This window comes from Pongo pygmaeus, chromosome 14, assembly GCF_028885625.2.
Source record: "Pongo pygmaeus isolate AG05252 chromosome 14, NHGRI_mPonPyg2-v2.0_pri, whole genome shotgun sequence".
In the NCBI taxonomy this organism is placed as follows: domain Eukaryota; kingdom Metazoa; phylum Chordata; class Mammalia; order Primates; family Hominidae; genus Pongo; species Pongo pygmaeus.
In genome coordinates this window covers 27,587,562-27,608,299 of record NC_072387.2, presented here as the reverse complement: position 1 = coordinate 27,608,299, position 20,738 = coordinate 27,587,562, and the positions used below count along the sequence as shown (strand labels likewise).

The 20,738-nt window shown below is 37.7% G+C and overlaps 1 protein-coding gene and 1 non-coding gene across 2 annotated transcripts in view; both read left to right on the top strand.

Moving 5' to 3' along the window:
* The window catches only part of MICU2 (mitochondrial calcium uptake 2), a 111,967-nt gene that overhangs the window by 44,955 nt on the left and 46,274 nt on the right, over positions 1-20,738 (top strand). Inside the window, exons 3-4 of the mRNA XM_054446304.1 lie at positions 20,056-20,087; positions 20,367-20,442. Of these exons, the coding sequence (XP_054302279.1) occupies positions 20,056-20,087; positions 20,367-20,442 (108 nt within the window). The remainder of the gene's footprint in view (positions 1-20,055; positions 20,088-20,366; positions 20,443-20,738) is intronic.
* Positions 7,993-8,099, top strand: LOC129012057 (U6 spliceosomal RNA). The gene has a single exon (XR_008493552.1). It is a non-coding gene; the product is annotated as a U6 spliceosomal RNA (small nuclear RNA).

Below are 20,738 nucleotides of genomic sequence, written 5' to 3'. Positions count from 1 at the left end.
ATATTTGCCCCTGTGCAGTGGGATATATGTATAAGAATGCTTATAGTAGCAGTGTTATATTAGCAAAAAAAGCTGGAAACAACTGTCCATTAATAACAGACTGGATAAATAAACTGTGCTACAGTGTATTCACACAATGGAATTTTACTGAGTAAAAGTGAACAAACTTAGACAGTCGACTTTCATCATGGCAGCATGAGTAACTCCATTGGCCCACTTCCCACTGAAACTGGTAAAAAATGTTAAGACCTTCCTTTAAAGTTTCTGGAAGTGGTCTTGGAGTCATATAGCACGTTAAAAAACATCTGTTTAAGAAAATCTACTAAGAGTGGATAAGAAAACTAAGAGTCTGGGATGCTTGAACTAAGAACTCCCTCCCTACCCTGTCGCAGTTTGTTGAACGGAAACTTATTCCAAACTGGTGCAGCCAAGAACAGAGAGTTTCCTTTCCCCTCAGTACCCATTCAGAGGGCTTTCTTCCCAGAGAAACCAGATATCAGCATTTCTCATCTTGCCCCCAGCTACTTGTTGCTAAGGCTAGTTCTGGGAGTGCAGCTGAGAAGTGGGATCTCCCTTCTCCCTGCCAGCCCTCACCTGTGAAATGGAGGCTCCACCTTGGGCCTTGTGCCACTAAGAATACTGGGACCCTGATTGCTCTTGTCTCAACTTGTAAGACAGGTTCCACACTGAGAGAGACAAGTCAAGAAGACTTGAAGTTACACCATTGGTCCCACTCCCAACCCCAGAGCCCCAGCCCACAGATTTTGTGGGGTGAGAAGTGGAGGGTGTGGACAACAGGTAAAACAAATAGCTCCTTATCTCTTCCCAAAGAAACTGACTTCATCATCAACAGAAAATGGAGAAGTTCAAGCGTAAGATCCACACTCAAAAACAGGTGGAGGTTGTGGTGAAAGGTAATTGGGAGGACATTGACAAATTCAATTAAGATAACAGGCTAAACTGTAGGCTGGCTGCTTTGCGGAAGAGAACTAGGGAAAGAGACAGCTGTTAAGGAGCCCTCCTTGGGTCATTACAAATATTAAACACTGACAATGGAAATTATTCCTTCAAAGGACCCCACATTAGTGGAGCTTAACATCTTGGTATGGTCAAGAAAAAGAAAACTAGAGTGCTGCCCAAATTACTCTCATCCCAGGGTGACTGAAGGCATACCCAAAACTGCCTCCCTGAGGAGCAACGTCAGAGGCTTAACACTGGGGGCGATAGTCTTCATTAAAATAATCCAGCTTGGCACTAAACAAATAGCAAATAAGCAGATAGTAGTAACAACCCTGGGGGAGCAGGGAATTGTTAATAGTACTCAGAGTTGCTACAGTATATTATCTGAAATGTGAGTTTTTATAACAAAATATTATGAAATATGCAAAGAAACAGGAATATATGACCCTACTGGACAAAAGCAGTAACAGAAACTGCTTGTGATTGCAACCAGATATCAGATATACCAGAAAAAGACTTCAGAATAGCCATTGTAAATATATTCAAAGAACTAAAATAAACCATGATTAAAGATTATAATGTTTCCACTTTTATTATTCATTGGAATGCAATTAAACTATCAGAAGGCATTTAGCTAAATCAAGAATTCAGTAATTTTGCAGGCCAAATAATACATCCTTTATGCATATGATGTACTTCATCTTCATTTTTCATCGTGGATAAGAAGAATAATAATCTTGGTTGCATTCCTACAGATCATTATGAACAGCAAAATAAGGAAAAACAGGGCCAACCCACTGACCCATGATCTCCATGAATAAACAGAAAGATACAAAACAGTCTAAGATTAGATCCTAAACTCATTTTTACCTGGTATTTATCTTTTTGGATTTTTTGCAAAAATACAGTTTATTAATAGTAGTTAATGAGGCTTCTGTAAACCATCTCCCCATGCTCCTTTCAAGTAGATACTCATTCTTCCTGGTTCCATGGTAGGCTTGAGGGAAATCAGTGTCATCCGCATTCCTCCATTGTGCGCTCTAAAAACCATCAAATGTGCTGCTTTGAGACCTAGCTTATCTAGCCAGAATACCTTTCCCTTCTTTACATTATTTTCTAATGAATTTCTTTAGCCTTATAGTTCTTTAGTTTTCATTTCCAGTGACCTTCATTCTTATTCACTTCCCATGTCCATTACCTGGAATTGCTCCAGTTTTAAAATCTCAAGTTGCAGAATCCCATTCTCTGGCAAGAAGTTACTGTTGTCCCCACCCTGCCTACTTTCTAATACCCAATGCACCTATTCTCAGATTTAATGAAAGCTTCTAGTCTCAACTATCCCATTATTCCCAAGCCCTCTGCTCCTCCTGGATATTTTTCCTCCCCTGTAGCTTCAGGTTTGTCATTTTGTCACTGTTTAATAACTACTTGCAAATATCTTTCCCCTTTGTTGTTCTTGTCAGACTTAGCCTGCTGTCAACTTTGAGAGAAAATCATGTGATTGTGCAGATCGGAGCCACTAATTTTGATAGTCTTCACCTTCACCTAGAGTTTTCAAATCATTTTACACATGAATTAGCTTTCTCCTATTTCCTTCGTCAGCTCTTCTCAACTCTTGCTGCTTTTTTCAGACTTTTTATCACATCCTTTTTTCACATTTATAATATTATTTCACCTATTTTTAACTGAGCAAATTAAGGCCGTAAGCTAGGGAGTTCTTCAGATCCCTCCCTTGCTGCCCGAAAACTTGCCTACATGCTTCCTGGCCTTTTAAACTGGAAGTAGTGCTCTTGCCCTGCTAAGGCTGATTCCTCCACCCCCTTCTCTAGTTCCATCACTTTTTCTCTCCACTGTCTCATTCTTTAAAACTTCCAAATAGTCTCATGTCTTCGCTCTCCTGAAAACTCCCTAGACATTAGAGATGTAAATTTAAGAATCTTCAATATATATGTGTATTTAAAGCTAAAATACTTGATGAGATCTCAAAAATGAGTTTAGGTAGAAAAGATAAGTCGAAGGACTGAGTGGTGAGTTATTCCATTACTTGGAGGTGAAGAGATAAGGAAAACCCAGAGATGGAGCAGCTAAAAGGTAGGAAGAAAACCAGGAAAGCAGAGTGTTGTGAAATTTAAGTAAAGAAAGCATTTCAAGGAAGGAGTAATTAACTATGAAAAATGCTGTTGAGAAATCAAGTCAGATGAGGACTAAGAATTGACCATTAGATTTGTCAATATGAGGGTTATTGGTGACCTTTGTAAGAACAGTTTTGGTGCATTGGTGTAAACACGAAAGCCTGACTAGAGTGGGTTTAGGAAAAAATGGGAAAAACAAAAAATAGATCCCAGAGTGGCTTGCCATAAAGAGAAAGAGAGAGATGAAGCAGTAGTCAGAGGTGGAAATGCAATCAAGAGGATCTTTTAATATGTGTTGGTAGATGAGACAGGAAAACTTGGCAGTGCAGGAAGAAGGAAAAATTTCTAAAACACAGTCCTTGTGAAGACAAGAGGGAAAAGAGTTTGAGAGCACAGTGGAAGCTTGGATTAGGTAGGAGCACAGAGTTCCTTCATAATACCAGGAGAAAAGGCATGCACACCACATGACATCTAATGGAAGCTGGTCAAGTTGTTTATTACCTTTCTTTCTTTTTTTCTCAGTGAATTAGGAAGCCAGGTTATCAGCTGAGAGTGAAGAGGGGGGAAGGTATTGAGGTTTACAGAAATAGCCTTGTAAAACAGTGAGAGAGTTGATGGATTGAGAAATACAATATGATCGCCAGTGGCCTTATTAAAGTCCCCACTTGAGGTTATTAATTTTGAAGTTAAAATAAGTCTATTTATTTTCAAAGGGAATGCTTCCAGTTTTTGTCCATTCAGTATGATATTGGCTGTGGGTTTGTCATAGATAGCTCTTATTATTTTGAGATATGTCCCATCAGTACCTAATTTATTGAGAGTTTTTAGCATGAAGGGTTGTTGAATTTTGTCAAAGGCCTTTTCTGCATCTATTGAGATAATCATGTGGTTTTTGTCTTTGGTTCTGTTTATATGCTGGATTATGTTAATTGATTTTCGTATGTTGAACCAGCCTTGCATCTTAGGGATGAAGCCCACTTGATCATGGTGGATAAACTTTTTGATGTGTTGCTGGATTCGGTTTGCCAGTATTTTATTGAGGATTTTTGCATCAATGTTCATCAAGGATATTGGTCTAAAATTCTCTTTTTTGGTTGTATCTCTGCCAGGCTTTGGTGTCAGGATGATGCTGGCCTCATAAAATGAGTTAGGGAGGATTCCCTCTTTTTCTATTGATTGGAATAGTTTCAGAAGGAATGGTACCAGCTCCTCCTTGTACCTCTGGTAGAATTCGGCTGTGAAACCATCTGGTCCTGGACTTTTTTTGGTTGGTAAGCTATTAATTATTGCATCAATTTCAGAGCCTGTTATTGGTCTGTTGAGAGATTCAACTTCTTCCTGGTTTAGTCTTGGGAGGGTGTGTGCGTCAAGGAATTTATCCATTTCTTCTAGATTTTCTAGTTTATTTGCATAGAGGTGTTTATAGTATTCTCTGATGGTAGTTTGTATTTCTGTGGGGTCGGTGGTGATATCCCCTTTGTCATATTTTATTGTGTCCATTTGATTCTTCTCTCTTTTCTTCTTTATTAGTCTTGCTAGCAGTCTATCAATTTTGTTGATCTTTTCAAAAAACCAGCTCCTGGATTCATTGATTTTTTGAAGGGTTTTTTGTGTCTCTATTTCCTTCAGTTCTGTTCTGATCTTAGTTATTTCTTGCCTTCTGCTAGCTTTTGAATGTGTTTGCTCTTGCTTCTCTAGTTCTTTTAATTGTGATGTTAGGGTGTCAATTTCAGATCTTTCCTGCTTTCTCTTGTGGGCATTTAGTGCTATAAATTTCCCTCTACACACTGCTTTGAATGTGTCCCAGAGATTCTGGTATGTTGTGTCTTTGTTCTCGTTGGTTTCAAAGAACATCTTTATTTCTGCCTTGTCATTCAGGAGCAGGTTGTTCAGTTTCCATGTAGTTGAGCGGTTTTGAGTGAGTTTCTTAATCCTGAGTTCTAGTTTGATTGCACTGTGGTCTGAGAGACAGTTTGTTACAATTTCTGTTCTTTTACATTTGCTGAGGAGTGCTTTACTTCCAACTGTGTTGTCAATTTTGTAATAGGTGTGGTGTGGTGCTGAAAAGAATGTGTATTCTGTCGATTTGGGGTGGAGAGTTCTGTAGATGTCTATTAGGTCTGCCTGGTGCAGAGCTGAGTTCAATTCCTGGATATCCTTGTTAACTTTCTGTCTCATTGATCTGTCTAATGTTGACAGTGGGGTGTTAAAGTCTCCTGTTATTAATGTGTGGGAGTCTAAGTCTCTTCGTAGTCACTAAGGACTTGCTTTATGAATCTGGGTGCTCCTGTATTGGGTGCATGTATATTTAGGATAGTTAGTTCTTCTTGTTGAATTGATCCCTTTACCATTTTGTAATGGCCTTCTTTGTCTCTTTTGATCTTTGTTGGTTTAAAGTCTGTTTTATCTGCGACTAGGATTGCAACCCCTGCCTTTTTTTGTTTTCCATTTGCTTGGTAGATCTTCCTCCATCCCTTTATTTTGAGCCTATGTGTGTCTCTTCATGTGAGACGGGTTTCCTGAATACAGCACACTGATGGGTCTTGACTCTTGATCCAGTTTGCCAGTCTGTGCCTTTTAATTGGAGCATTTAGCCCATTTACATTTTAGGTTAGTATTGTTATGTGTGAATTTGATCCTGTCATTATGATGTTAGCTGGTTATTTTGCTCGTCAGTTGATGCAGTTTCTTCCTAGCCTTGATGGTCTTTACAATTTGGCATGTTTTTGTAGTGGCTGGTACCAGTTGTTCCTTTCCATGTTTAGTGCTTCCTTCAGGAGCTCTTTTAGGGCAGGCCTGGTGGGGATGCCCTCTCTCACCACTCCTATTCAACATAGTGTTGGAAGTTCTGGCCAGGGCAATCAAGCAGGAGAAGGAAATAAAGGGCATTCAATTAGGAAAGGAGGAAGTCAAATTGTCCCTGTTTGCAGATGATATGATTGTATATCTAGAAAACCCCATTGTCTCAGCCCAAAGTCTCCTTAAGCTGATAAGCAACTTCAGCAAAGTCTCAGGATACAAAACCAATGTGCAAAAATCACAAGCATTCTTACACACCAGTAACAGACAGAGAGCCAAATCATGAGTGAACTCCCATTCACAATTGCTTCAAAGAGAATAAAATACCTAGGAATCCAACTTACAAGGGATGTGAAGGACCTCTTCAAGGAGAACTACAAACCACTGCTCAATGAAATAAAAGAGAATACAAACAAATGGAAGAACATTCCATGCTCATGGGTAGGAAGAATCAATATCGTGAAAATGGCCATACTGCCCAAGGTAATTTATAGATTCAATGCCATCCCCATCAAGCTACCAATGACTTTCTTCACAGAATTGGAAAAAACTACTTTAAAGTTCATATGGAACCAAAAAAGAGCCCACATTGCCAAGTCAATCCTAAGCCAAAAGAACAAAGCTGGAGGCATCACACTACCTGACTTCAAACTCTACTACAAGGCTACAGTAACCAAAACAACATGGTACTGGTACCAAAACAGAGATATAGACCAATGGAACAGAACAGAGCCCTCAGAAATAATGCCGCATATCTACAACTATCTGATCTTTGAGAAACCTGAGAAAAACAAGCAATGGGGAAAGGATTCCCTATTTAATAAATGGTGCTGGGAAAACTGGCTAGCCATATGTAGAAAGCTGAAACTGGATCCCTTCCTTACACCTTATACAAAAATTAATTCAAGATGGATTAAAGACTTACATGTTAGACCTAAAACCATAAAAACCCTAGAAGAAAACCTAGGCAGTACCGTTCAGGACATAGGCATGGGCAAGGACTTCATGTCTAAAATACCAAAAGCAATGGCAGCAAAAGCCAAAATTGAGAAATGGGATCTAATTAAACTAAAGAGCTTCTGCACAGCAAAAGAAACCACCATCAGAGTGAACAGGCAACCTACAGAATGTGAGAAAATTTTTGCAACCTACTCATCTGACAAAGGGCTAATATCCAGAATCTACAATGAACTCAAACAAATTTACAAGAAAAAAACAAACAACCCCATCAAAAAGTGGGCAAAGGATATGAACAGACACTTCTCAGAAGAAGACATTTATGCAGCCAAAAAACACATGAAAAAATGCTCATCATCACTGGCCGTCAGAGGAATGCAAATCAAAACCACAATGAGATACCATCTCACACCAGTTAGAATGGCGATCGTTAAAAAGTCAGGAAACAACAGGTGCTGGAGAGGATGTGGAGAAATAGGAACACTTTTACACTGTTGGTGGGAGTGTAAACTAGTTCAACCATTGTGGAAGTCGGTGTGGTGATTCCTCAGGGATCTAGAACTAGAAATACCATTTGACCCAGCCATCCCATTACTGGGTATATACCCAAAGGATTATAAATCATGCTGCTATAAAGACACATGCACACGTATGTTTATTGTGGCACTATTCACAATAGCAAAGACTTGGAACCAACCCAAATGTCCAACAATGATAGACTGGATTAAGAAAATGTGGCACATATACACCATGGAATACTCTGCAGCCATAAAAAATGACGAGTTCATGTCCTTTGTAGGGACATGGATGAAGCTGGAAACCATCATTCTCAGCAAACTATTGCAAGGACAAAAAACCAAACACTGCATGTTCTCACTCATAGGTGGGAATTGAACAATGAGAACACATGGACACAGAAAGGGGAACATCATACACCGGGGACTGTTGTGGGGTGGGGGGAGGGGGGACAGATAGCATTAGGAGATATACCTAATGCTAAATGACGAGTTAATGGGTGCAGCACACCAACATGACACATGTATATATATGTAACAAACCTGCACGTTGTGCACATGTACCCTAAAACTTAAAGTATAATAATAATAAAAAAAAAATAATTAAAAAAATAAAAAAGTCTGTTTGTGTGCTTGCTTTGGCAGCACGTATACTAAAATTGGAAAAATATGGAGAAGATTAACATGGCCCCTATGCAAGGATGACACGTAAATTCGTGAAGCATTCCATTTATTTTTTTAAATGTATAGAAAAATATATGTCTGTTTAGCATGATTGTGGTTCTTTTTCTCCACTGTGTTCAGCTGCAAAAGTGCTGGTATGGAATAGGCAGAGAGTTGGATCTAGTAAGTGTTGGGATTAGCCAAGAGCGTATGACAAAGTGAAAGAGAAGCAAGGGAGTCAGTGTGTACACAAGGGAACAGGTCTGGTGGTTGACCATGGAAGCTGAGCCAGGTGGCATGTTAAGACATGAGCAGGTGAGAAATCGTGAAAAGGTTGTAGATTCAAAAGATTGTAGGGCCCAGTGAGATCAAAGGATAGTTGGAGTCCACACACATAAGTGAAGAACAAAAGAATGGGCATTATTGTATGGTTGATAGTACAGGTCCTGGAATAGGACAGAAAGTGAGTTTGAATACTGGCTCCACCACTTAGTAGTATTGTGTCTGTGGGCAAAGTTATATAAGCTATTAGCCTAGGTTTCCTCATCAGTAAAATGAGAGTGCTGATAGTGCCTATGTCAAAGCATTGTTGTAAAGATTCAATAATACAAGTAAAGAGCATAGTACCTGGCACATAGGAGGCTCTGAAACTGTCACTCTTACTAAGGAAAATGCAAAAATATTGGCAGTTATTATAATTGAATTCTTCAACGATGGGTGTTTTTAGATTTTTAAATATTTTTTATATCTAGCTTTTAAACATTTTATAATGAGTGTTATTCCCATAATTGGTAGACCCCTGCAAAAGTTTTTGTTTGTTTATTTTGCTTTGTTTTGTTTAAGAGATAGGGTCTTGCTCTGTGGTCCAGGCTAGGGCACAGTGGTACAGTCATAGCTCCCTGCAGCCTCAACCTACTGGGTTCCAGCAATCCCCCCATCTCAGTCTCTGACGTAGCTGGGACTACAGGCACATGCTGCTGTTCTCAGCTAATTTTTTAATTTTTTGTAGAGACAGAGGTTTTGCTTGGTTGCCCAGGCTGGTCTTGAACTTCTGGCTTCAAGTGATCCTCCTGTCTTGGCTTCCCAAAGCACTGGATTATAGGTGTGAGCCACCATACCTGGCAGTAAGTATTTTTAAGTGTAACTCAGTGTAAGTTGAAACTGAAAACCAAAAGTTAATAAATTTATGTAGCTTTGGAAAACCAAAAGTGTCTGGAATGAGATGATAGAGTGGATTTTGCCTTAAGTCTTTACTGAGTTAAAGCAAGCAGATATTTCTAGCTCCTGTGTGTGCAGCTAGACCTTACAATCGTTGGTAGTAATATTTAAGGGAAAACTAAAACAGTGCTACCCCTACCCTTTAAAAATATCTGTTCTACCACCTGTTAGACCATGATTTAGCTTAAGTTCCCTGAAGGTTTTTTTCATACATCCACAAGCCTGAGGTCACAGCTTATAAACCTCTGTTAACTTCTTAATAATTAGCCAAGTGTAAGCAAAAATGGGTCACAGAACAGATGCCACTATTAAAGTCCCACTAGAGGTTATTAATTACTATAAAGTTAAAGTAGGTCTGTTCAGCATACTTGTGGCTATATTTCTCCACCATGTCCAGTTGCACAGTTGCTGAACTGGGAGGAGAGAAATAAGGCCTTTAGAAAGACACCACAGGAATTTTGCCCTATGCTGGTTTTGACTGTTCCTTATACCAGTGTATGGTATGCCCTTATTTAAACTTACAACATGAGATTTTTTTGCAGATAAATGTGTAAATAATAAACAAATGAACAGCCAACCCAGACAGCCAAATTCAGATTAACCAGTTGATTACTCTGAAAGGGTTGTCATTAGGGTGGCCACAGAATGTATTATGGTGTACGTGCCAGAGTTGCTCATGTGACCCCATATCTTTGCGAATTTATCTTGGACTTTGAAATTCCACAGATGAATCTTAAATTTGAAAATTAATTGCAGTTGAACTATGTAGTTCTTGTCTTTGCCACCATATACTGTAGCTTAATCTTATTTGGGGCTCATCTTCCTGCTCTGTAAAACTGAGTATCAATTATCTAATGTGTTAATAGAATTTCACAAACTTGCCTGACAGTAAATTTGCTTGGGGCCCTTGTTTAAAAACTCTCAAGCTTGTCAGCCGGGCACGGTGGCTCATGCCTGTAATCCCAGCACTTTGGGAGGCTGAGGCAGGCGGATCACGAGGTCAGGAGATCGAGACCATCCTGGCTAACATGGTGAAACCCCGTCTCTACTAAAAATGCAAAAAAAAATGAGCCGGGTGTGGTGGCGGGCGCCTGTAGTCCCAGCTACTTGGGAGGCTGAGGCAGGAGAATGGTGTAACCCGGGAGGCGGAGCTTGCAGTGAACCAAGATTGCACCACTGCACTCCAGCCTGGGTGACAGAAGGAGACTCCGTCCCAAAAAAAAAAAAAAAAAAACCTTTCAAACTTGTTTTCTCTCCTCCCCCACCCTGGGAAGTTTTTATTCAGAAGGTCTGAGATACGGCGATAGAATCCTTGTATAACCTTCCCACCTTCTAGCTACCTCTCTCTTAGATTCCTGTATGCTTAGCAAGCACCCTCTGGGTGATTGTTTTGATCAAACAAGTTTGAGAAATATTTATAACCTATGTGAAGGTGTGTTGGGATGCCAGGTGTCAATTGTGGTAAAGGGTGGCTTATTGGAGTCAAACAGGACCTGGAGACAGTTCTCTTTCCACAGCTTCACTAGCCCCGTTGTAACCTTGGGTAAACTACCTGACCTGGCCTGTTTCTAGATCTATAAAATAATAGTGTCTACCATATAGTGTTGTTGGGATGATTAAATTAGAGAATGTGAGAAGACCTGTAGCTGCTATAGGTTAAAATTAATATTCTCAATTAAAAGTCTAAAATTTTAAAAGATTAAAGCCTTCTATCCACAAAATCTGTGTTAAGATCTTAACCACACTCATCAGATAAACATGAGCAGCTACATATTTTAGATTAAGAAATAACACTTTTTTGTAATAAAACCTATGTTCATGTTAGAAACTAAGACATTACAAAGTATAGAGCAGAAAATAAAGTCAACCAGATTGTCACCACCATTCAGAAATAACCAACATTAACACATTTCTTTTTACAAAGTTGAGACCATGCGTTATATGCTGTTTTTATACCCTAACTTTTTCTCTATAATGGATCATGAATTATTTTCCTTGTCAACAAATATTTTTTCTAAAATACTGTTTTTGTGACTGCACAATACTATTTTATTAATATGCCATAATTTATTTAATTGGTTCCCTAGTGGTAGAACATTTGTCTGTAATTTTTTCCCTGTTATAAATAATGTTATAGTGAATATACTTTTTCATATATCTTTGACTCTTCTTCCTTGATGATCTTATCCACATCAGTGATTGACTTGTTCCCCGAACACTGATTTTCATACCTGTATCTCCAGATCAGACCTCTCACCTGACCACGAGACCCATAATATTCCTTGTTTCTTGAACATCTCTAGCAAGTACCAGAGGCATCTCAGGTAAACAACTCTATATGCACTGCAGATGCTCTACCCCCACCCCCACCCCCAAGTACACAGACACCTGTGCCTACTCCATCCACAGTTCCTCTATTAACCGCATCAGGGTCTGTCTTACATGACATCATATTCCCAACCTAGCACAGTGCCTGGCACAGATGTTAGTCAGATAGATTCGTAAATATATCAATCAGTACAAACTCTTATATAATGAAATAATGAGTTATAATCCATACATTTCTTTACATTTTTATTTGATTTACCCTATGTAACAGGTACTGTGTTAGGCCTTGGGTATATAATGTGAATAAAACATACTATTATTACATTAATAGAATTCGTGATATAGTGTAAGAGTTTCAGTAATAGACTAAAGTCTGATAACATTTCAGCAGCGAGATCAATTAGGGCTGGAATAATCAGAGATTTCATAGAGGATATGCGAAGAATGGATAGAATTTCCCTAGGTAAAGCAGGAAAAGGGAGAATATGCCATATGAGGAGATAAATCATTAAGATGCTGTAGCATTTGTATTTTCAAAATTGAAAAGACTATTTCTGGTCCCACATGCTCATCCAGAACCTTATCACTTCCCATCAAAAGTGGAGCCTTTGTCCCTCCCCTTAAACCTTTGTGGCTGCTTCAACTCATAGAGCATATGCAGTAGAGACTTCTGAGACTAGGCAATAAAAGGCAGTAAGTACATAAAGCCAGTTGCTAATATTCTTAATCATGAAAGATTGAATGCTTTGCCCCTAAGATCAGGAACTAGGCAAGGCTGTCCATTTTCACTGCTTGTCTTCAACATTGTACTGGAAGGTCTCCCAATCCAAAAAGGGAAGAAAAAGAAATGAGACCTACACATTTAAAAGGGAGAATGTCTTTGTTTATGTACAGGATGATGACCTATGTAGAACATGCCAAAGAATCAATATTAAAGCTATTAGAACTAATAGTAAGTTTATCAGGGTCACAGGATTGAGCAGCACTATATAAAAATCAGTTGTATTTTTTTAAATTAGCAATCTCAGATGTATCATGCTGAGTTTCTGCAAGCCTCTAGCTATCCTTAACACCTTCCCCTACACACTCTATCAAACTACCTGACCACCTAGCTACAGAGAAAATAGAAATCATTAGATAGGAGCCACCTCAGCCTCCTCTGCCAAAACTACTAGCCTTGGCACTTAGCTTCTCCTGCCTTCTCATCACAATAGAGGAGACTGGCAGGACCTCCATCTGGTCCTAGAACATTACAACACATACCCATCTCAGAACTTACACATAGCATGTGTGTAATGCTTTTAACCTCACTTTTCTGAGCTAATTCATACACTTAAGATCTTAGCTTAAGCAGCTCATATTTGGAGAAGCTTTCCCTTACCTCCCCCTCCCCCACATTATATAATCTCTTAGCTGCTGTATTTCCCCTTAGATCATGTTTAAACTAATTAAATAATTTGTTGTGTATAATGCTCTTATTATTTCACAATGCTTGAGGTGGCAAAAAAAAAAAGTCTTTTTATCCCTTCCAAAACAAATGTATTTGAAGACCATACTTTGGAAATTGGCAAGGAAGCCAGTTTTAGGCATTTTAGGGAATAACCATTTGTCTCCCTTTAGAAAAAATACAACCAGAGACTATCTTTGCATCCACTATTTAAGTATTCCAGCAAACATAAACAAGCCATATACTTTGTTGAAGGAAAATAGCACCACTGAATTTGTCTTCTTTTTTTCTTCAATTACCACTTAAAATGTTTTATTTATTGATTTTTATTTTTTTAATTGACCCATAATAATTGTACATACTTATGGGGTACATAGTGATGTTGCAATACATGTAGTGTGTAGTGATCATATCAGGGTAATTAGTATGTGCATCTCAAACACTTATCATTTCTTTCTGTTGAGAACATTCAGTTTCCTCCTTCTAGATCTTTGAAACTATGTAATGTATTATTGCTAACTGTAGTCATCTTACAGTGGTATATAGAACTCTAGAACTTTGCCCTCCAGTCTTGCAGTAATTTTGTATCCTTTAACAAATCTCTTCCTATCCCTCTCTTCCTCCGACCCTTCCCAGCCTCTAGTATACTCTGTCCTACTTTCTATTTCTATGAGATCAACTCTTTTTTTTTAGATGGAGTTTTCGCTCTTGCTGGAGTGCAATGGTGTGGTCTCGGCTCACGGCAACCTCTGCCTCCCGGGTTCAAGTGATTCTCCTGCCTCAGCCTCCAGAGTAGCTGGGATTACAGGCACCTGCCACCACACCCATCAATTTTTGTATTTTTTGGTAGAGATGGAGTTTCACCATGTTGGTCAGGCTGGTCTCGAACTCCTTACCTCAGGTGATCTGTCCACCTCGGCCTCCCAAAGTGCTGGGATTACAGGCGTGAGCCACTGCACCCGGCTGAGATAAACTTTTTTTAGCTTCCACATATCAGTGAGAATATTGGGTGTTTAACTTTTGGTTCTTGGCTTGATTTCACTTAGCATAATGTCCTCCAGTTCCATCCATGTTGCTGTTAATGACTGGATTTCATTTTTTTAATGGCTGAATAGTATTCCATTGTATGCAGATACCACATTTTCATTATCTGTTCTTCATCTGTTGTTGGACACTTAGGTTGATTCCATGTCTTGGCTGTTGTGAATAGTGCTGCAGTAAATATGCTGGGGAGATGCAGATGCCTCTTTGATATATTGATTGTTTTTTCCTTTGGATGAATGCCCTGTAGTGGGGTTGCTGGATCATATGGTAATTCTATTTTTAGTTTTGTGAGGAACTTCATAGTGTTGTCCATAGTAGTATATGTTCTAGTTTACATTCTCACCAACAGTGTATAAGAGTTCCTTTCCTGGCTGGTGCAGTGGCTCACAAGTGTAATCCTAACACTTTGGGAGGCTGAGGTGGGAGGATTGCTTGAGTTCAGGAATTTGAAACCAGCCTGGACAACATAGCAAGACCTCATCTCTACTAAAAATCAAAAAATTAGCCAGGCCTGGTGGTGCATATCCATAGTCCCAGCTAGTTGGGAGGTTGAGCAAGAGGATTACTTGAGCTCAGGAAGTTGAGGACTCAGTGAGCTATGACCATGCCACTGCACTCTAGCCTGGGCAACAGAGCAAGACTCTGTCTCAAAAAAGAATTCCTTTTCTCTGCATCCTTGCAAGAGTTTATTTTTTGTCTTTTTGCTAATAGCCATCCTAACTGGGATGAGACGATACCTCATTATAGTTTTGATTTGCATTTCCCTGATGATCAGTGATGTTGAATTTTGTTTGTTTGTTTTTTTTCATATGTTTATTGGTCATTTTGTATGTGTTCTTTTTTGAAGTGTCTATTCAGGCTCTTTGCCCATTTTTTAATTGAATTTTTATTTTTTGCTGTTGAGATGTTTGCACTTCTTATGTATTCTAGATGTGAATCCCCTGTCAGATGAATAGTTTTGCAGATATTTTCTCCCATTCTATAGGTTGTCTTTTTACCCTTGTTTATTTCCTTTGCTGTACAGAAGCGTTTTAGTTTGGTATCATCTCACTAATTTATTTTTTGCTTTTGTTGTCTGTGCTTTTGAGGTCTTATTCATAAAATCATTTCCCAAACCAATGTCCTGAAGTATTTCACCTGTTTTCTTATAGTGGTTTTGTAGTTTGAGGTCTTACATCTAGGTCTTTGATCCATTTTGAGTTGATTTTTATATAAGGTGAGGGGGTTAGATCTGGTTTCATTCTTCTGCATGTGGACATCTAGTTTTCCCAGCACCATTTATTGAAGAGACTGTTCTTTCCCCAACTTAGGTTCTTGGTACTTCTAACTAAAATCAGTTGGCTGTAGATACATGGATGTATTTCTAGGTTCTCTGTTGTTGGTCTGTGTTTCTGTTTTTATGCCATACCACGCTGTTTTTTGGTTACTACAGCTTCGTAGTATATTTGGAAGTGTGGTGGTTTGATGCCTCCAGCTTTGTTCCTTTTGCTGAGGATTGTTGTGGCTATTTAGGGTCTTTTGTGGTTCCGTAGAAGTTTTAGGATTTTTTTTTCTACTTGCATGAAGAGTGTCATTATTTTGATAAGGATTACATTGGATCTATAGATCACTTTGGATAGTGTGGTCCTTTTAACAATGTTAATTCTTCTGATCCACGAGCTGGGGATGTTTTTCCATTCGTCTGTATCCTCCTCGGTTTCTTTCGTCAGTGTTTTGTAGTTATTTTTGTGAAGGTTTTCACCTTCTCAGTTAAATTTATTCCTATTTGTTTTGTGTGTATGTGTTTTTGTACCTATTGTAAATGGGTTGCCTTCTTGATTTCTTAGTTCATTGCTTGCATATAGAAAATGCTACTGATTTTTCTATGTTGATTTTATATTTGCAACTTTACTGAATTCATTTATTCTAAGAGTTTTTTGGTAGAGTCTTTAGGTTTTTCTATATGTAGGATCATGTTGTCTGCAAATAGGAACAGTTTGACTTCTTCCTTTCCAATTTGGATGCCCTTTATTTTTCTTTCTCTTGCCTAATTGCTCTGACTAGGACTTCCAGTTCTATGTTGAATAAAAGGGGTGAGAGTGAGCATCCTTGTCTCATTTCCGTTCTTAGAAGAAAAGCTGAGAGCTTTTAGTATGATGTTAGCTGTGGCACTTACCACCTTTATTAGTGATATGAGGAAGGTTAGTTTTGCTAATGCATCATTTTCTGCCTTGGTTTTCATAATAGCTGTGACTGAATAAAAGCATGTATTAGAGTATAATCAGCTCTGTCTTAGGCTGGTTCTAATATTGATGCCAAGTTGTCACATATATTTATGAAAAAGTTATGAAATAAAGGACATGTGTCTTGTCTAATTTTTATGTATTAGACTATTAACCTCTACAAAATGAAATTAAGTTATGTAGTGCTGGTATTGTTTTTGTAATTATGATTATCAAATAACTTCATTTTCGCCAGAGGCAGATTTATTTGATCTATAAAAACACTTAATGTGTATCAATGCAGCTTTACTATTTTAAGTATTTTTTTTTTTTTTTGAGACGGAATCTAATTCTGTCACCCAGGCTGGAGTGCAGTGGCGTGATCTCGGCTCACTGCAACCTCTGCCTCCCGGATTCAAACAATTCTTCTGCCTCAGCCTCCCAAGTAGCTGGGATTACAGGCATGTGCCACCATGCCCAGCTAATTTTTTGGTACTTTTAGTAGAGATGAGGTTTCACCATATTGGCCAGGCTGGTCTCGAACTCCTGACCTTGTGATCCACCCACCTCGACCTCCCAAAGTGCTGGGATTACAGGCGTGAGCCACTGCGCCCGGCCTATTTTAAGTATTAAAAGGCCTGCTTACCTATAACAGGATATGCTGTATCTGGATTTTACTTCATAAATCCTCTGTAAATAGTGAAAACCACATGGTGGAATCTCTAATATAGGTGGAATCCTTTTAAAACATTTTACTTCCTGAACCAAAATTCTGTCCTAGTGCTTCAAGATCTATGCCGCCTCCTGCAAAAACAAAAACCCCCAATGTGTTTTTCGTGTTTTCATATTCATACAATGAAACATTACAACCTCAACTCTGGATCTTTTTTCCTGTTTTTTGCCCCGTTCTGTTATTTTCATACATAAGTGTGTGAATACATATCAAATAGCTGTGAAAATAATGAGACTGAATTTTTTATTTGTGTGAATGTGGAAATAGCCAAAGACAGAGAGACAGGAGTGTCCACCTACCCCACATTGAAAAAAACAAACTCAAACAAAAACAGAAGGAAAAATTAGATTTTTGCCAGATGGGTTTTATCCTTAAATAGAAAAATATTGTCCAGAAATACTTAGGTGTATTTAATATGCCCTTGCCTTGTTACTGCTGTAGGGAGAAAAAAGGTCATGGCTCCTGCTGTGCAGGTCAGACCATGGACCTCTTATTTTGCTGCTCAGCCATGAACAAGTAGTATAGAGTAAGCAACCTGGGTGAGACAACTGTCTACCAAGAAAACCCTTCCAGAGTGTTCTGGATTTGAAACACCACAACCTCTCATAATACTCGGAGAGGTGCATTAACTGAAGAGAAAGGAAGCAGGAGAGAACAGGTGTTCACTCCTAGTATCTCTGCCTCGTCTTTTTTTTTTAATCTAAAAATGAATTTTATGTAAGAGAATAGCTTCTAAACTTTTAACCAAAAAGTTAATTTCTTCATTATTTTCTAATTATTTATTCCATTTGAATTAAAAAAAATTTAAAAAGATGTTTTTACAACTTAAACTGCATAAGTATCTGGTTTTCTCCTTTTTGATGATCAAGTTTTTATATACATATCAAATAGAACTTGTAATCTACATGAAATAATGAAAAGCCGCAAAACTGCCTCTATAGTCGTACCATGCATAATTATTCAGTTTAGTTAAGTGTTGAAAGTAGGCTGCAGGCTCTTTTTACTACTATCATGGAATTCAAAGAGTCTAACACCTGTTTTTGAAAAATCTATATGAAATATGAAAATAAATCCTTCAATGCCCATATTGTTACCTAATTCCTCTTGCCAATTTGTTTTACATGTAAAGTAGGGATATAATAATTTATCCAAAAGACAGGGACCTGGATAAGAAGACATTGTGAAATCTTTTCTGATTTGTTTATTCAGTTATTCATTCAACAAATATTTAAATGTTTAGCACTGACCTACATAAAAGTAAGACAGGTATGAAATCTGCCTCTGTAGATTTTATAATTTACTTTTTACCTGTAATTCTGGTGTTACATTATTCAATCAATTCATGACTTTATTGTGGTATTTCATTCACATAGTATTGAATTTTATTGGCTTAGCTGTTTGGCAGCCAGACTTCTAGCTGGAGGGAAGCAAACATTACCTTCACAAACATTATCTTCTTCACTCACTCAGTTTCAAGTAGAAGGATTTTTTTTTTTAACAGGTTTTTGAAAGACCAAAAAGGAATCTAGCCTTCAAACAGATAACACCCCTTAGAAATAATCTGATTTCTAAGAAACTCTTAGACACCATCCATTTTGCTACCTTAAATTCTTGGTCCTCTTCTGCCTTCAAAATGTCAATCATTGCTTTCTAGAATACTTTAAGTTGGATGTAAGGACTAATCCGCTTTTTAAAAACAGATAAGACTAACTTTAATTGTCTAAAAATAAAAGGGTACATGGTAATGACTATTTGTGGCATAACTTTAGGACAAGCATAGAAATACTGATCAGTTTCTTTTTTAAGTTAATTGACTATGTAAAGATAAGTAAATACATGTATTACAGTTTTTTGGAGTTCATTATCAGCATTATATGACTACATATTATATACACATTCACTCACTTAGATTTGTACAATAAATGGTAATTTTTTATCTATTTGATTATCTGATACTATAACAACACCTAACAGTAGAATCTGGGGCTCTTTGTCTTTGGCTGGCACATAATAGTTTCTCCAGTGAATAAAAATTATCCCAAAATAACAACACCTAAGCTTACAAACATAGTCATAGATGTTTCTAAAAAGTATATAGTCATATTCACAAGTAATGTTTTGACTAATAATGTAAAAATAAAATCCTGACAGTTTACTAATACCAAATAATAGAATTTACCCTTGTAGATTTATCATCAAAATTAAACAACCCAAACTACAGAAAAGCCACATCTAAAAGCACTCTTTTTTAATGTGCCACCTGAATTTTCACAGACCGTGTAATCGTACTGAAGGAACTTGATAGACAAGATAATTTTGAGAGCAATAAGTAAAGTTAGTGCTGTATATTGCATATGTAAGATACAAAATAAAACATTTTTCAGTTTTGTTCTAGATGTTTAAAATGATTTGAGGCTATCATCAGAATAAGTCCTAAAAAAAAGAAACAATGTAATAGTTTTAGAATTATGGTGGATATTAGGAAAATGATGTAGGCAGTAAAGAGGGTGGCTGAAAACCTGAAAGAATTTTAAATCTCTGTTATCCAGTAGGAAATTATTAAAAGTAACTACTTTAGAATGGACGGTTATGTTGGCTAGACTTTTACATTTCACTGGAGAGTTATAAGCCTAAGAGGGCTTTCCAGAGTTCAAAAAAAGGAAGCTTTCTAAATCATGAGTGTTTTTTCTAAATCAATGAAAGTAAAAAGAGAGTGATTTTAATAATCATGTGAAGAAATTATGTTTGACCAGAATTAATAATATGATTCAGGCAACTAGGATAAATCATAGATGGTTATATATAATTTCATATGTATGAAATAGGGTGAGTGAAATTGAAAATGGATCTTGTGAAAAACTATAGTGTCTTTGTGTTTAGTCTTAGAATTCTCTGACTCATGATTATGGCTTAAGGATATTAGCTAAAATTACAAGCCTTTGCTTTTTTAATAAATATTTAGTTGTTTGTTTTGTCTTTTAAATAATTTTCTTTCTTAGTGCAAGTTGAGTTTTACCAAAGAATATGGATACTAAATAATGTTTCTTCTTTGTTGTAGGTAAAACTTCAGTCAAGAAGCTGACAAAAAAGGTAAGCAACATGTCGGGTGGGGCGGGGTTTGTTTTTGCCAAGATAGAAAATGAACTTTTGGCCGGGCATGGTGGCTCACGCCTGTAATCCCAGCACTTTGGGAGGCCAAGGTGGGCGGATCACGAGGTCAGGAGATCACCATCCTGGCTAACACAGTGAAACCCTGTCTCTACTAAAAATACAAAAAGAAATTAGCCAGCCGTGGAGGCGGGCGTCTGTAGTCCCAGCTACAAAGAAAATTAACTTTTAGAAGTTTAATTTTAATATGTGTATTCAAAGGACATCGAGGATACACTGTCAGGGATCCAAACAGCTGGCTGTGGATCAACTTTTTTCAGAGACCTTGGCGATAAAGGTAATTTTGATCTGTTTTTAAATTTCTAGTTATGTGTTTTATTTAACTGAAGTATTATTAAGGAATTAAGGTATGAGATTTGTACCATGTTATTTAATAGGTGTTTTTAAAACATAAAATAAGTAGGAGGTAACTGTTCCAAAGTCTTTGAGCAATTACAGATAAATTATTAAAACATCAGTGTTAATTAAAGCCTGGAGAGGGTGTGAGGCAGAGTATCTAAAGTAAAAGATGAGAAGCCTTCAAGGGCATCCAGAAGAGCCACCAACACTTAGGGGAGTGGATGGAAAGAGGTC